Genomic DNA, 16,388 nt, shown 5'->3' on the forward strand with positions numbered 1-16,388 from the left:
GACCTCACTTCCCTGACGACACAGCCCAACGGAATTGGAACCCACGTATCCAGGCACCCACGTTCCAGAGACGACCCCCTGCCCAGCGCATTTCTGCGGAGATCCCCACAGAAGCGACATGTTCCTCTGTTGCATACCCAAGTCCAGAGCAGGCAGGCAGAGGAGAGCTCGCCCGCCAAGCACTTCCCCTCGCTGCGGAGGGCCTGGCAGGGCTCCCCAACGCCTCTGGCCCTTTGGCAAGAAGAATCGAAAGGTGACCCCGGGAGGCTCCAAGTCAGACAGCCCCACACCTTCTGATCGACCCGTGTCACTCCAGGCCTCCTCCCCGTGTGTGTGTGTGTGTGTGTGTGTGTGTGTGTAAAGAGAGCTCATGGGGGTGGACACGCCCCGAGCAGGAGCAGGCTGATGAGGGGTCAGATGCCCGGTGGGCAGGTCATGTTCACACCCCAGGTTCAGGCTGGCTACGTGGGATGGGGTGTGGGGGCTGCGCCCTTCTGCCCGGGGTTTATCCTGAGACCCTGCAGGGACCGGTCCCTGACCCAGGTGCGGGGCTGTGCACGCGCAGGTCTGCGTGTGATCCGGGAGAAGCCGGGGGACTGGGCAGGAGGACGGTGGGTATGGCCGGGCAGGGCTCTGCGGCCTCTTGCACGCTCCCCGTCTCTGCCTTGGCAGGCCACGGATGAAAGAAGAAGGAGGCGGGAAGACACGCACTCCTCCCTGACCCTGGAGTCCCCGGCCCTGGGAAGGCCTCCGGTCCCTCCCAGACCACGGTCCCCGCTACTCCATTGGACTGCGGTCCTGGACACGGAGCCCACAGAGGCCAAGGCCGAGGGTGAGAAGGCTGGGATGGGGTGCCTGTGGCTGTGTGGGGAGGGGTCGGTGCTGGGCCCCACAGGGAGAAGCCCCACAGGCTGGTGTGGGGCCAGGAGCCACGACTTGGCTTGGGGCACCCAGGGGGTGGCCTGTCGTCGGGGAGACGTCCCAGTGAGGGTTTCTTCATGGCTGCGGCTTCTCCGGGAGACCCTGGGCTGTGCTCGGTCTCTGCCAAGCCCCAGGGAGAGGCAGGCCCATGGGTGACCTTCTCTCCTGTCACAGCTACTCCGGCGGAGGAGCTAGACCCACTCCCAATTTCGGCAGCTCTGGAGGGGGACATGGTGATGGGAGAGACTTCGGCAGGAGACTGGGAGCCGACAGGTGACCTGGCGCCTGCCCACGGAGGGGCTGATGCTGTCCAGGGAGAGCCGGCTCCTGCTCCTGCCCCCAGCCCCGCTCCTGCCGCTCCCCCTGCCCCTGCCAGAGCTACTCCCACATCCCCTGCCCCTGCCTGGGCTCCTGTTCTGGCCCCTGACCCAGATCCTCCCTTGGTCCCACCGCTTCCCCGGGCCCTCACGGGGCCCCTGTTCCTGCCCCAGACCCAGCTCCTGCCCTTGCCCCAGCTCCTGCCCCTGCCCCTGTCCCTTCTCCTTTCCCTGCCAGAGCCACTGCCCCTGCCCCTGCCCCAGACCCAGGTCCTACATCTGTTCTTGCTCCTGCCCCTGCCCCTGCCCCTGCCAGGACGGCCTCCCCTTCGCCTGCCTGTGCCCCTGTTCCCGCCCCATACCCAGACCCTGCCCCTGCTTCTTCCCCTTCAACTGCCCCCGGCCCTTCCCCTGGCCCTGACAGGACCACTGTGCCTTCCCCTGCCCCTGCCTATGACCCTGTTCCCGCCCCAGCCCCAGCCCCTAGCCCTTGCTCCTGCTCCTTTCCCTGCCCTTGCCTGTGCTCCTTTTCCTGCCTCTGACCCAGCTCCGGGTCTGGATCCTGCGCTGGCCATGACTGCTGACCCTGTCCCCGCCCTGATCCCAGCCTCTGCCCCGACACCTGCTCCTGCGGGGCTCCCAGACCCGCATCCAGAGCCCACAACTCTGCGGGGAGATCTCCCCGTAAAATTACCCTCCGTTCCGTCCCCTGACCCCGACATCCTCGCAGAATGTTTCCTCCCCTCCCCCTGGGTTCTTCCTCTCCTGTATGGTGTCACCGTCCTAGTCACCTTCCATCTCCTCTATGCTGTGTATTATTTATTTTAAATAAAAGTTCTTGTTTTCCCTTGAACACGTCATGAGCATGAAGGACATTCCCAACGCTGCGCCACCACACCCCAGAACGTCGCTGCAGGATAGCTCCGTCCCCAAAGGAGACCCTGAGCCCAAGCCCTCCCTGCCCATGGCTCCCCCGGCCTGGCCCCTTGCAGCCCCTAAGTTGCTTTCTCTTTCTGTTCCTGCACATGTTCTGGAGGTTTCTGGAAGTGGAATCCCTCAACAGGTGCCTTTGTGTCTGCCCACCTACTTTCAAAGGGCACTCGTTTGGTTTTTTCTCTGTTGGACATAGAGTTGCCCTTATTTGATGTTGAAACGCCCAATGGATTACAGAGGAGATGTCATCCTAGGGACCCCTTTAGGAATTCTGGGCACAATCTTGGGGCCAAGGCCCCGATGTTCGTGATGGGACACCCCAGTCGGTCCCCAGACAGGACACGGCTGTTTCCTCCCGTGGCCCACACAGAAACCAGGAAAATGCAGAAAGCTGGAAGGCACACCGCAGAGGGCAAACGCATCGCTCACAACCCTAGGCCAGAGAAAGTTTTCCCATGGGTCTGCTCCAGTCCATGCTCCAAGTCACTGGGTCCCACAAGGACAGAGACCAAACACGTGCAAGTTCGAGGGGGAGGCTGGGCACATGGGGAGTATGTGTCAGGAGATGCAGGAGCTCCCGGGCAAGGACTCGGGCAAAGGAAACCCTGGGGAGCCAGCGCTGGTCACCCTCAGACCGGCAGGGGTCAGGTCTGGGGACCAGCAGCCCTGGGGAGAACGTGAGGAAGCAGAGGTCCAAGGCAGGTCCCCTGGAGAGAAGGGGGACAGGCACCCCTGTCTGGGACCACCGTGAGCCGCACCCGTCCCAGGCCACAGGTGCACCGTTCACCTAGCAGGGCTCAGCCCGGACTCACCCCCAGAAACTCTGGCTCGGTCGTTCACAGACGTGTTTTCAGGAGCAGCTGGCACAGCGGTGGTGGAAGCAGCAGGGACTGGAACCGTGTTCATGCCCAAGGAGATGGATGGGATCCTCCTCCCAGTCCTCATGACGGATTGTCCCGTGGCTACTTTCTCAGTGTTGTCTGGGGACAGGATCACGGCAGCCCCTCCTGAGACCCCACGCCTGCCACTCTGCTCCTGGGGACATTCAGAATTGTTTAAGGAGGAGGTAGAGAGGATCTGGGATGACAGAGGGCCAAGGAGAAGGAAGGTCAGGACTGGGAGGACAGATGGCCAAGCCCTGAGCCACCACTCAGGCCCTAATCCTAACCCGAACCAGAAACCCAATACTAAACCTAACCCGAACCCGAACCACCAACCCATAAAACTAACCCCGAACCTGAACGCGAACCCGAAACCCTAGCCCGGAACATTAACCCGAATCCTAATCCTAACCCCTAACCATGACCCTGACCCTAACCCGAACCCTAACGTTGACCCTGACCATGACCCTAACCCTAACCCTCACCCTCTAACCCTAACCCTCACCCTCACCCTAACCCTCTAACCCTAACCCTCACCCTAACCCACTGCCAGGCCGCTGTCCACGTGCCCCTCCTTAGGGACACTAGGGTGGTCCCAGGGGCCACCTGCTGTGAGTGCTTCTCAGGGTCACACCAGTGTCCAGGGGCCCTCAGGGGTGCTGTCGGTGACCCCCGCGGGCATCCCCGTGTCCACGTGCGGTCGGTGACCCCACCCCCACTCCGGGGTCGCGCCCCTGTCTGTGTGCTGCCAGTGACTGGGGCGGCTGCGTCTCGGGGGATCTGCATGGCGGGCAGCGGCCGCGCACCGGGTGGCCAGGTGCTGGGGCGGGTGGAGACGTCCCCTCGGGCTTCCGGGCCGCAGCCCTCTCCACCGTCCGCGCGGGACCTCCGCTCCGAGGTCCACGCGCGAGCCCCGCAGGACTTCCCCGGCCCCGCCCCGGCCCCGCCCCTTCCCCGCCCCCCCGTGTTTCTGTCGGAGGACCGCGCCGGCGCGCCGCCCGGAGGCCTCCCCTTTAAGCCGCGCGCCCCGGAAGCGGTAGCGCGGGTGCCGGGGCCGGAAGTGGTGCGGCCGGCGGGCGGCGGCGGGCGGCCGGCTCCGGAGCTGCCTCGCGCGGCCGGGCGGGCCTCCCTGTCGCGGCGCCGCTCAGGCTCGGGCTGGCCCGGCGCGGCCTCGGGGCTGCCCATGGGGCGCGGGGGGCCGGGCCGGTGACGGCGGACGCCCATGGACGCCCCTGAGGAGCCGCAGCCGCCGGTGATCTACACCATGGAGAACAAGCCCATCGTCACCTGTGAGTGCCGCGGGCGCGGGAGGGGGCGGCGGCCGTTGCGGGGGCCCGCCCCTCCCCCCGCCCTCCCGGGCGCTCCCGGCCCCGCCGCTTCCCGGAACGGAGGTGTGGCCCGGGCGGCGGCGGCGGCGGCGGCGGCGGGGCCCTGCGCGCGCCGCCCCGACCTCCGACCCCGCCGGGACGCGCTCGCGGGCGGGGCGGCTGCCCTCGGGGCGGCGGGCGGGGAGCGGGCCCGTCGCGCCGCCCGGAAAGTGCTGGGGGAGGCGAGGGCCGCGGGCGCCCGCGGGTAGGGGTCGGAGCCGCGCGACGCTGCGCGGCCACGGGCGTGACAGCTGCGGGGGGAGCCGCGCGCCGGCCCCGCGGACGAGCCTGCGCCCCCGGCAGCCCCGAACGCCCCGCTCTGCACGGCCGGGCCGGTGCCCCCGCGTCGGGGCTGGCGGGCGGTCCTGCGCGCGCCCGGGCGCGATTCCCCGACTTGTGAGCGGCCGGACGTGAGCGTCGCGCCGCGGGGGCCGAGGTCAGAGGCGCGCCGCCCGCCGCGGAGGTCTGGCGTCCCGCGGACCGGGGTTTCGGGCGGTCGGGATCGCAGTCCCTCGCCGGTGCGCCGGGCGCTGCTTCCCGTGCGCTCGCGGGCTGTGCGAGGAGGCGCTGCGTCCACCAGGAGTCCGCGCGCCCAGGCCGGAGCCCACCGCGCGGGGGCCCTGGGCTCGCTGCTGTCTGTGTCTTCCGTCCGGTGTCCGGTGTCCGACCGACGGAGGCGCTTCTCGTGCTCCCCCGTCAGGTCCCTGAGAAGCTGTTTGAGGTTTAGGTTCGAGGCTTCCCGTCCAGGTGATAAACCTCCTTAGGGACCGGGACGTGTCTCCGCTAAGTCCGGACCCTGCTAGTCCGGACCCTGCCGTCGTTCGGGGACAGCCGTCCTGTGTTTGTGCACGGAGTGTCACCTCGGACCGCATCTCGCTCTGCCCTCGGCCCCAGGGGACGGGTGCGTGTAGGGCTGGTCCTGAGGCCCCGCAGGCGCCAGGTGCTCCAAGGCCTCGGGGAACAGGGGCCGCGCCCGGGTGGTCTTCCTGTTAGGTGCCAGGGCCTGGAGGTGCCTCCCCGGCGCCCCGCAGCTGGTCTAACTGGGTCTCACACCCCGAGCTTGGACAGGTGTGTGCGGGCTGTCTGCAGGTGCGCCTCGGAGGACAAGTTCTTAAGGTCTGTCGTGAAGGCTCACAACCTCCGCCTCGCTGGGGTCTGGGGAAAGAAAGGGGCTTCGGTGACTCAGACGGAGTTAGCCGGGAAGTAATAAGGAGCGTCCACGTGGGACGGGTTTGCGAGCTTCCCAGCTCACACTTGAGTTATGTTTGGGGGTCTCTGGGTTTGGGGCTGCAGCTTTGGGGACACTTGTCCTGGTTTTGCCTCAGACCTCTGTCTGCTCCATTCTGTCCGGCCCCTGGTGTTGTGGAGGGAGGAGCTGGTCTAAGGCGTGGAGACCAAGGCAGTGGGAAGGAGGCTCCTTCTTCCTGAAGTTTTGATACTCGGTACCTGGTCTCCTAGTTGCAACGTTGTGTTCCTGGTCCGGCTGCCTCCTCTCCTGGGACACCCGGCCAGCCTCGGCGGCCCCATCACGTCCGAGTCGTTCCTTTGCAGATGAGAGTGAAGTTGGTGCCGGGCTGGAGTTTCCTCCCAGAACGTGGGGCACGTGGAGTGGACCCTTCTGAGGAGGAGAGTGTGTCTGCTTCCCGAAGTGTCGGAGCCGTTTGCATGTGTGTCCTGTGAGCAGAGGGGAAAGTCTCCAGAGACTGGGGTAAGCAGAGCCCACGATTACGGGCTAGCCTGCTGCGTGATTCTAACAGTATTTGGAAGCTCCTGGACATCTCAACTGGCCTTCACTCCACCATTAGGAGATTCTGAACCTGCCGCCTCTTCACGGACCACCTCAGCAGGGGACGCGCTTCGACCCAGACTAGTGAGGTCAGTAAGTACCAGAGAGCCCGCGCGACGGCTGGGGGACTGACTGCCGACGTTGAGTGGCGGATCACCTGTGCGGCATTCTGAGTACCCGCACTGGGATGTCTTCGTCATGGAGAACGCGCCGGGAGACCGAGAAGAAACCCAGCCGGTTTATGTGATCCGAAGTTACATGTTGGCGTAGGTTATTTTGTTATCTGCAGCGCTGGGTCCATTCTCTGCTTTAGGATGGGGACAGGTTTCTATTCCAAGGGAATGTTGGGGAAGACACGTTCCTTTTCCAGCTCTCTCCTCTGGCGGACGGAGTTCCTGTAGTTGCGCTCATCTGTGGCATCTTTTTGTTGACCGTGGGCGTCGTGCCGAGAAGAGCACGTGCCGTCAACACGGGATTTATCGTGTTTGAGGCGCTGCAGTGCCCCGGGCAGACGGTCCAATCTCACCATCCCTTCCTGACTGCACTGTTTCTTCTTCCGGATCTCTGGTTTGGGGTTTCGCGTCTGCCACTATGAATTTTGCAAGGGGGACAAAGGCAACAAAAATGAGCAGATACGGGATGCTTTGTACCTGGTTGGAGTTTGATTTTTCCTCCTTAGGGTAGAGTTTTTAAATGTGTGGGTGGTTGACATCCCGCCTACGCTGAAGGTGCGGTGCTTGTGATTCAGCCACTGCCCCTTGAGTCCTGGAGAAGTCGCTTCAAATGTCTTTTGTTCTGATCGATGCGCAGCAGTGCAGAGCTGGCCGGTGCTGAACTCTCTCGCCGGGCGCGACCAACAGCCGAGGCGCGGGAGGAACATTCGTCCTCAGAAACCTCACTTGTCCCGTGATTGACAGTGCCACCGAAGGTCCTTGCCCGGCTCGGTGCGTCGTTTGTGTCTCTGCCTGCTTGAAACAAGACGTCTTTTATGGGGGACCTCGGGCGCTTCATGTCTCATCCACGTGAGATACACAAGGCCACAGTACCGGTCTCAGGGGGTCCACATGGAGTTGGAAGAATGAACTTGGGGAAAGCACCCAGAAGAGGAATCACCATGCAAACCGTTAGCCTGACCGCTGGGGAGTGTGGTTCCTCGACTGTTCACAGGGCCTTAGGTGTCTCAGTGACTTATTCATGACATGTTTATGTTAAGAAGAATACTTCATAGCTCCATTTATTAAATAGTTAGGTTCAAATAATTTTACTAAAGGAGTATTATGTTGTAACAGTAGCTATTTGAGAAAATTTATATGCATAAATTAGAAGAAACATTTTTCTTTTCTTTTTTTTAAAAGATTTTATTTATTTATTAGACAGCACAAGTAGATAGAACAGAAGTCAGGGGGAGAGGGAGAAGCAGGCTCTCTGCTGACAGGGGAGCCTGATGCGGGACTCGATCCCAGGACCCTGGGATCCTGACCTGAGCCGAAGGCAGAGGCTTAATCCACTGAGCCACCCAGGTGCCCTAGAAGAAACATTTTTCATTCTTAGATAACCGCAGTGACATACTGATGGGATGGTTGCACCTGTTGGACACTGCACAACTTCTCTAGCTTGGGAGTCTGATTGGACATTGCCACCCTCTTTGTGGCTTTTTTTTTTTTTTTGGTGGTACTTCCTTTTATCATAGCAACCATGCTGTTGTGTGACACAGTTGTGTCCTTCGAAGGGAGGTGGCAGGATCGCGTACCTGCAACTGCACACCTCAAGTGGGGCCTGGTGCATCTCCAGCATCGCCCTTCTCCTCATCGGCTCGGAGCGCCCGTGGAGTGTGTGGGTTTGCTGTGGTGCCCGCGGTCTGAGTAGGCGAACCCAGCTCCAGGGCAGACGTGCACTGATGACGTAGAAATAAAACGTTCCTTTTCCGTTTGAGCTTCGGCTTACAGGCCCTATTTACAGATGTGCCTCAGAAGCATTCCCATGGTGTTCCCGTGTGTGTGCACATGAAACTTGGGTCCGATTTTCGCTTTTTAAATCTGGATGAATGTCCGGAGATTATCAAGCATGGCAGGCCTCCCAGAGCCAGTCTTTGCCTGGCAGGGAGTGGATGACAAGGTGGGGGGCCCATATGGAGACACGGGAAGGGCCGAGGGGTCGGGCTTCCGTGGGAATGCGAATGACTGACTGAAGAACTTGTCGTCTAAAGAAGTTTTCTGCCAGTCGTCAGACCTCTTCATGGCGATCGCGTGGTGTCGTGTGTGTGTGTGTGTGTGTGTGTGTGTGTGTGTGTGTGTGTTTCAGGGTCCGCGCCGATCCCCCACTGCTGCCCGGGCCTGGCCGCCGCGGACCCTGGTCTGGCCCTTGTCAGGCAGCCCCCTTGCTCTGCAGGCCGCGGAGCCGGCCCTGGGGCTCTCCTGCCCCCTGTCCCTGTCCGGTCTGCTGGGAACTGGTCTCCGCCTGGCTTTATGTGCCTTCCCCAGTGGTTCGGACTCTCGGGGTATTTGGGCTCTAAGTAAAAACGGATGCCCTTGGGGTCATTCTTGATTCCTCCTTTTCTTCATGACTGGCGGTCAGTCTGTCCACGAATATCGTTTATCTTTGACGCTTATCCAGAAGTCAGCCACTTCTCCTCACCTTTACTGTTGCTCCCCCAAACGCAAGCCACCTTCGCCTCACCCTGGGTGTGCTCCTGCGGCCTCCTGTGGCCTCCCTGGTTTCATGCCAGCCCCTTGAGGCGAGTTCTCCGTGGGGCGGGGGGGTGATCCCTCTGGGGGTCCTTAGAGGACCTCCTGGGACCCTTCCAGGGCTAGCCGCCTTCCGAGCATAACCCTCGCAGACCTTCCCGTGGGCCTGGCCTGGCCCTCACCCCGCCAGCCCTGTGGCTTCCTGGCCGCCCGCGGTGCCCTTCTGACCCCTCACTGCCTCCCTCCACTCCAGGAGCTGCTCCTGGACCATTTCCCACACCCACTCAAGTCGGGCTCACCATTGACTTGATTCAGTCGTCTTGGCTCCGCACCCCTGACAGAAACATTTTGTTTTTTCTTCGCTCATTGTCTTCCTCCACCCCTACCCAGGCTGCCTGCGAGCCACAGGGCGAGGGTCCGGAGTCTGCTGGTCACTGCTGGCCTCCTGGCTCCTGCAGCTGAGCTGGGCACACAGTAGGCGCTCAGTAAATATCCGCTGAATAAATAAAATAGATAAATGAGTGAGCGTCTCTCTAGGAAACACGGTGCTGTCTTTGAGGCTTTCGTAAGTTAGAGGCTTTTGACAGCATAGAGGTATGTTCTGGAAATGCGGGTCATGTTGAGCTAAGACAGCTTTGTGGGAAATGCTTGGAGAGCCTGAGCCCTGATCACTCCGACTTGTTTTAGGGAGCCTTCTAGAACCTGCTAGGCGCCTAGTGTTTGCGCTGCTGCAGACCTTCTCCGTAGGCTTCGGACCCCGGGCGTCCAGGTGAATCCAGCAGAAGAAAGGAGGCTCGCTGCTGTGCTAGGGACGGTCTTCTCTGCGCTGGTCCTTCAGAACTGGGTGCAGATACTCTTTCTTTACTGCAAGTCCGTAGAAATTTATGACCAAACCAAAGCCTTCGTGGGGCGCGGATTCGGATTCTGAGGGGAGCAGGTAGGACCAAAGGTCTACCCAGCTGGCAATTGCATGAAGCCTTGAAAGAGGAGCTCTGTAAGGTTCCAAACCAGCCTCAACCCTAAAAATGCGTAAATAGAGGAGGAGTAGATTTCTGAAATTAAGAGTGGAATCTGGCAGTGGACTTAATGGGTCAGAAGGTCAGCAGTTGGAATATTGCCGGCTGCTTCCCAGTCGCATCGGGAAGAGGTGCGTTCCAAGGCGCACTCGGCACACGGACTTTTTCTTTGGTGGCTTCGTGGAGCTTTCATCTGCCTGCTGGAAGGTTCCTCCACCATCCAGCCCCAGAGCTGTGCCCCCGGCACCGTGGTCTGTCTCCAGCACCTGTCGGGTTCCCTTGGGCTCCTTAGCAGGTGATCCCCACTCCTCCCCCCAGGCGTCGGCAACCTCTCTCTGCTTCCTGTCTCTCCACAGTGGTGCTCTCTCGACGTTTCTAGGCACGAGATCCTGTGGCGTGCAGTCCCGTTGCTGGCTTTCCCCACTCAGTGGTGTTTGGAGGCTCAGTGGCCTCCTCTGTTGTGTGTTCCTTCTCTCATCTCCCGGTGGTCTGCCATACGGGTGGACCCCGTCTTGTTTATCTCTTCACCAGGCGAGGGGCGTGTGGGTTGTCTGCACTCTGGGGCTGCTGTGAGGAGAGCTGCGGGGAGCACTTGCTTGCCCAAGCGGGGGCTCCTGTTCCGTTCTTCACGCGGAGATCGCAGGAGCGGAATTGCTGTGATGGGTGATAAGCTGGTGTCTGACTTGTTATGGAATCGCTAGCTTGTCCCCGAGTCATCCACCAGCAGTGGATGAGGGTTCCGGTGGCTCCGTATTCCTGCGGACACACACTTGTCTGTCTTTTATTAGCTATCTGAGTGGACATGAAGTGCTGTCTGGTTGGGGCTCTAATTTGCATTTCCCTCACGACTAGTGAAGTTGAGCCTTTTTCCCTATTCTTATAAGCCATTTGTACATCTTCTTGAGTGAAATGTTTACTCAGGTATTTTGCCCATTTTTAAATTACATTATCACTGAGTTATAAGAGTTCATGATATTTGCTGATACATGTCCTTTTTCAGATCCGTAATTTATTTGCGAATATTGTTTCCTAACTTGTGGCTGTATTTTTTCTTAGTGCTCTCTTTTGAAGCACATTTTTAAAAAAGATTTTATTTATTTATTTGACAGACAGAGATCACAAGCAGGCAGAGAGGCAGGCAGAGAGAGAGGGGGAAGCAGGCTCCCTGCTGAGCAGAGAGCCTGATGCAGGGCTCAATCCCAGGACCCTGCGATCATGACCTGAGCCCGAGGCAGAGGCTTAACCCACTGAGCCACCCAGGCGCCCCTGAAATATATTTTTAATTTTGAAGAAGTCTAGTTACACTTTTCCCCTCATAGATTGTGCTTTCAATGTTCTCTCTGGCGACTTTGTCCAGCCCAAGGTGGTTGTAGTTGTCTGGGGGGCATTTACCCGATGATGAGTGACGTTCTTACGTGTTTTTTGCTGGCGGGACCCCTTCTGAACTCTGTGTTCAGCCGTGTTTCTCGGACATTCAGGAGGTGTGTTCAAAAGCATGTCTAAGACATGAACTGGAGTCACATTGGGAAAAAACATACTTTGTTTTTGTACTTTACCCTGCCTTCGCTTCTCAGTGCTGTTGCCGCACATGGTCAGAAACGCGCTGGCTTCAGGCAGGGGAAGTAGATTCTCTCGGGGTCTGCGGACCAGAAGTTGGAAGTGAAGGTGTTGGCAGGCTGTGCCCTCCCTCCTGCGGCACCGGGGAGGGGTCCTTCCTGCCTCTTCCAGCTCCCAGCTGTGGTCGGCTCCCGTCTCTGCCTTGTCCTCACATGGCTACCGTCCCTGCATTTGCTCTCCTGTCCCTCATCACCACACTTGTCCCTGGATTTAGGGCCCACCCAGATGATCTGGGTGATCTCATTTGAGATCCTGAACTTCATCACAGTTACAAAGATCCTTTTTCCAAGGAGATCCCATCCACAGGCTCTCGGGCTCAGGCGTGGACAAGTCGTTCCGGGACCGCGTTCCTTCCCTATGTCGCGGTGTCTGCCTCGGCGTCCTGGTGCGTAGGAGCCAGCACCCGCTGGGCTTCTCTGGTTTTATATCGCTGCTTCTCTCTGTAGAGGTTTGTCCTCGTCACCTCTTGGGCAGGGAATGATTCCTGGGCGTCTGGAACTTGGGGCTCTAGCTGCTGACCCAAGGTGGGCTGGTCTCTTAGAAATAGCGAACATTTTTTGTAGTCTCTCCTTCCTTGATTATTTCACCCTCGGGAAACAAATGCCTTTATTTGGCTTTTTGGGCTTATTCCATGTTTTGTTCCTTCATGTTATTTCAGGCCCTTGTTTGCAAAACTTAAAAAAAAAAAAAGTGAGCAGAGAAATTACGAAGAAACTGACAACAGATTTAGACCTCAGTCTCACTGGGAACTGCTGTATGTTTGGAAAGTGTTCTTGTTTTTAGCAGGTCTGTTTAGCACTGGGAAGCAGTTGGGTATATTTTAGAGCTTTTAGGTAGAGCCTTGGCACTAACGGTAGCCCATTGGGGTGGTAATTTTTGCTGCCTCACGTGCACCATTCATGGGCACTTTTAGACCAGCTGGATCAGTTAGTAAGTTTGCAAGCATGGAGGGGAACAACAGAGTGGCCGTCGGGTCGTTTTGAAGCAGAAGCCCCGAAGGCTTGGCTCCGCTGTGCCGAGCCCTCGGTGTGTGACGGCACAGGGAGGACCAGCAGCCAGGTGCCCGACTTCTCCTCTGCCACGGCTTCACCGAGCAGCTGGGGAGGCAGACACCATCTGCGCACATGGAAGGAAGGGGGACTTGGCCCTAGAATTACCCCTCAGAGAAAGCCTTTGCCGCCGAGTTAAGTAAACTAGAAGTCTCGCTTCCTTTGGTTCAGCAGTCGAAGCACTGAATCAGTCAGCCACGCTGGAAGTCTCCAGTGTAATCTTCCCCGTCCTAAAATTGCGTTCATACCCCGAGACCACATCTGACAGCCGGCGCCGCCGCAGGGTGTCCCGAGCTCCGGGGTCGGGCCAGGCTCCCCGGTCAGCAGGTGCACGCTGTGCTCCCGGGCCCCGCACTGTTGTCGGGGTTTGGGTCACATCTGCGGGCAAAGACCCCAGCCCTCATGGAGCTTCCAGTCCACTGGGAGGAGGGACGCCGCGGGCAAAAATAGCGAATACGCGATCAGTGCGTAGTGCTGTGGAAGGAAGCGGAGGATGAGGGAGGCGGGAGAGTTGGAGCGTTTCACCCTTTGTGTGACGGGAAGTTGGCGAATGTGTGCAAAGTGGAGTAGTATGATGAAACCCACAAACCTGTCCCCGACTCCAGCGGTTGGGAGGATTGGCCAGTCCTGCCCTGTCTGCGCCTGTTCCCGCCAACCCTGTGTTCTTCCGAAGCAGACCCCAAGCGTGACGTCACGTACCCGCAAGTGCGTGTGTTATGGGGCGAAGCATTGTCTCCCCTCTCGTGTGCTGGAGCCCTGAAGGCCAGTGTGACAGTTTGGAGCTGGAGTGTTTGGGGGGGTGAGCGGGCTGGAAGAGGATGAAGGCTGGGCCCCGAGGAGGAGCCAGGGGCTTGGCGCGAGGAGGAAGAGTGTGCTCCCTCCCTCCTCCAGACCGGGAGGAGGCTGAACGGGCGGCGTCTTGACCTTGGACTTCTGGCTCCCGGAACTGGTGGGGGGACAAGTCAGTGTTGGTGAAGCCACCCCATCACGGTCTTTTGTCCCTGCAGCCCGAGCTGAGACAGTGTGTGTCCCTCAAGACGGCGTATCACTAAGAGATCAGGACTTTTAAAAGCATAACTGTAAAGCCTTTTTCACACCTAAAAAATTTTCCCTAATATCATATACTCAGCGTTTACATTTTCAGTGAGTCTTCAACGTCTTTTTCTTTTAACTCTTTGAATTAATTGGTGTCCAGAGAAGGTTTGGAGCTCATGCTCTGTCTGGCTTCAAATCTCGGGTTTCCCTCCGTCTCCCCTTGTTCCGGGCGGTTTATGGAAGAGCCCAGGTTCGGTCCTGTGGCCTGTCATGCTCCCCCCCCACTTGGCCAGCTGTGTCCCGGGGTGTCCTCCGTCCTCAGCGTTCTGTGTCTCCTGGAAGATGGTCCTCGGAGCCAGAGGCCGGGTAAGGTTCAGGTTGGACGTTTTTGGCGCGATGGTCTTCTCCACCAGTGGTGTGCCGGCCCCACTGGGGTCTCTCCGAAGGGAGCGGCCTTTCTGCGGCTCATGCCCTGTGGGGCACACACTGGTGGGATTGTAGAAAGTGTGTGGGGGGCGCCTGGGTGGCTCAGTCGGTTTAATTCCTGCCCAGGGTCCTGGGATCGAGCCCCACATCGGGTTCCCTGCTCTGCGGGGAGCCTGCTCCTCCCCCTCCCTCTGACGCTCCCCCTGCTTGTGCTCTCTCTCTCCCTCTCAGTGGTGTGTACGGTGTTGCTTGCTCGTCCCGTGGTGTGGGGGGTGTGGATTCACGCACTCACAGGGAGTGTCCTCCGGTGGTGATCATTTACGTTTTGTTTTTTTTTAAGTATCATTATGAATTTAAGGATTTAAACCCGCCTGCTTGTTTTAAGATTTTATTTATTTATTGGACAGACAGAGATCACAAGCGGGCAGAGGCAGGCAGAGACAGAGGGAGGAGGAAGCAGGCTCCCTGCTGAGCAGAGCTCTATCCCAGGATGCTGGGATCATGACCTGAGCTGAAGGCAGAGGCTCAACCCACTGAGCCACCCACACGCCCCTCAGCTGCTTTCTTTCAGTCTGTGGCTGGTGCCGACCTTGCCAACCTGCCCGTGGTTCTGTCTTTGCCGTTTTCGTCGGCCTCTGAGTTCTAAGAGTCTTTGTGAGTTTCTGCTGTTAACGTGTTCCAGACTCATTTCCAGCCTTGGCCCTGGAGTCTGCTCTTTCTCCAAGGATCCCTGCTTCTTTTTAGTGAGGAAAGGTTTTCTAAGACCCTAGTTGATATGCTTGGGCTGCTGACGGCCGCTGAGTCTTCTTTTCAGGGCCAGAGCTGGGAATGCAGAGGTGAGGCACGCCCCGAAGTTCCCTAGGTCCTTGTGAGTCATTTCAAGATTCGTTGGTTTTTTGTTTTTTGTTTTTTTAATCTATTTATTTGATAGAGAGAGATCACAAGTAGGCAGAGAGGCAGGCAGAGAGAGAGAGAGGGGAAAGCAGGCTCCTTGCTGAGCAGAGAGCCCAGTGCGGGGCTTGATCCCAGGACCCTGGGATCATTACCTGAGCCGAAGGCAGAGTCTTAACCCACTGAGCCACCCAGGCGCTCCAGGACTCGGCGGTTTTAATGAACCACTAGAGCTTCTGTGTTTTGTCTCTTCCCATTCTGCGGAGACTTGGGGGTGACAGGAAGAGCGCTCTCAGACCCGAGCTGCCTCGCGGTCCCCCAGCGGGCTCCTCCCCAGTTTCTGATTCCGCAGGCCGGGCCTGGGAACAGTCCCTTCTCACAAACCCTGAGCGGCCACTGCAGGTCCCGGAGCCCCTGATCCCACCTCGGATGGCCTCTGCCACTTTGCCACCAGCAGCGCCTCGTGAGCACACATTTCAGATGTTTCCAGTGCTCTGTGTGGCGCTGGGACATCTCGCACCAGGAGGCGTGGAGCACCGGGAGGCGTGGGCCGCCGGCCAGCCTTGTCCTTTCTTTGGGGCCCTGCTGCCAGCCCTGCGCGCATTTAACTCCCTTTGTTTTCTTTTTTTCCCTGATATTTTTAGAGAAAGCTTTTTTAAAGTTTACCTTTGTTCTGTAATCACATAAACTATTTACATGCTCTCACAACCAGCTCTTCCGAGTGAGGTTTGGAGCGTAGATTTCTGTCCTCTCCACCCTGACTGTCCTCACCTAACTATTCTCCTGCCGTTGAAAAAGAAATCCATGCGCGTTTGTGCTTCCGTTCTTGGAAAGGAGGTTGCAGACCGGAACACGGTTCCCCTCCCTGCCTTTTTCTCTCAGTACTTCCTGGAGGTCCTTCCCGTTGGTCTTCCCGGCGCGCAGAGCTCTGTCCTCCGTGTGGATCACGCGTGTTCTGCGGTTTACGCTCCTCCGGTCCTGTCTGGGGAAACTGGAGGGTTTTGTCTCTTGCTCTTTAAAATAACCCTGAATCAGACAGCCTCATGGTGCGTCTGTTGGGATGGATTCCTTCAGGGATCGCTAAGGCCGTGGTAAACTCGTAATTTTGCTGAATATCGCTAAATTCCTCTTGGTAATGGTGAGCCTTTTGGAAGCGGCAGCCAGACCTCACTGAGAAAGTGGTCTTTGGGAACTCTGGGGAAAGAGGGGTTTCAGGAACGGGTCTCTCCAGAGCCCCGGGGCAGGGCTGGGCCTGAAGCAGGCAGATCTCTCGAGCTGGGCGCTGGAAACGCTGTGATTCCAACTGCTGCGGTCACCCTGTAGTTCTTCACGTGAAAATCTGTGAACTGTTCCGGCTCCTTCTTCCCTGTACTTGCACTCAGATGCCTTCATCCAGACCTTCGGTTTGTCTCTGCTCCTTACGTTTGGGTTGTGTTTGGTCTCTGAGCTCCAGAGAACAGCCCGT

General features: G+C 58.7%; 1 protein-coding gene across 2 annotated transcripts in view; it reads left to right on the forward strand.

The window, feature by feature from the left end:
• The first annotated feature begins 4,139 nt into the window (after positions 1-4,139).
• Positions 4,140-16,388, forward strand: part of TRAPPC10 (trafficking protein particle complex subunit 10) — a 78,466-nt gene continuing 66,217 nt past the window's right edge. For both annotated transcript variants that reach the window (XM_046003804.1, XM_046003805.1), the window contains exon 1: positions 4,140-4,341. In XM_046003804.1, coding sequence (XP_045859760.1) covers positions 4,275-4,341 — 67 coding nt within the window. In that variant the 5' untranslated portion in view covers positions 4,140-4,274. The remainder of the gene's footprint in view (positions 4,342-16,388) is intronic.

Source organism: Meles meles, chromosome 4 (assembly GCF_922984935.1).
Source record: "Meles meles chromosome 4, mMelMel3.1 paternal haplotype, whole genome shotgun sequence".
Taxonomy (NCBI): domain Eukaryota; kingdom Metazoa; phylum Chordata; class Mammalia; order Carnivora; family Mustelidae; genus Meles; species Meles meles.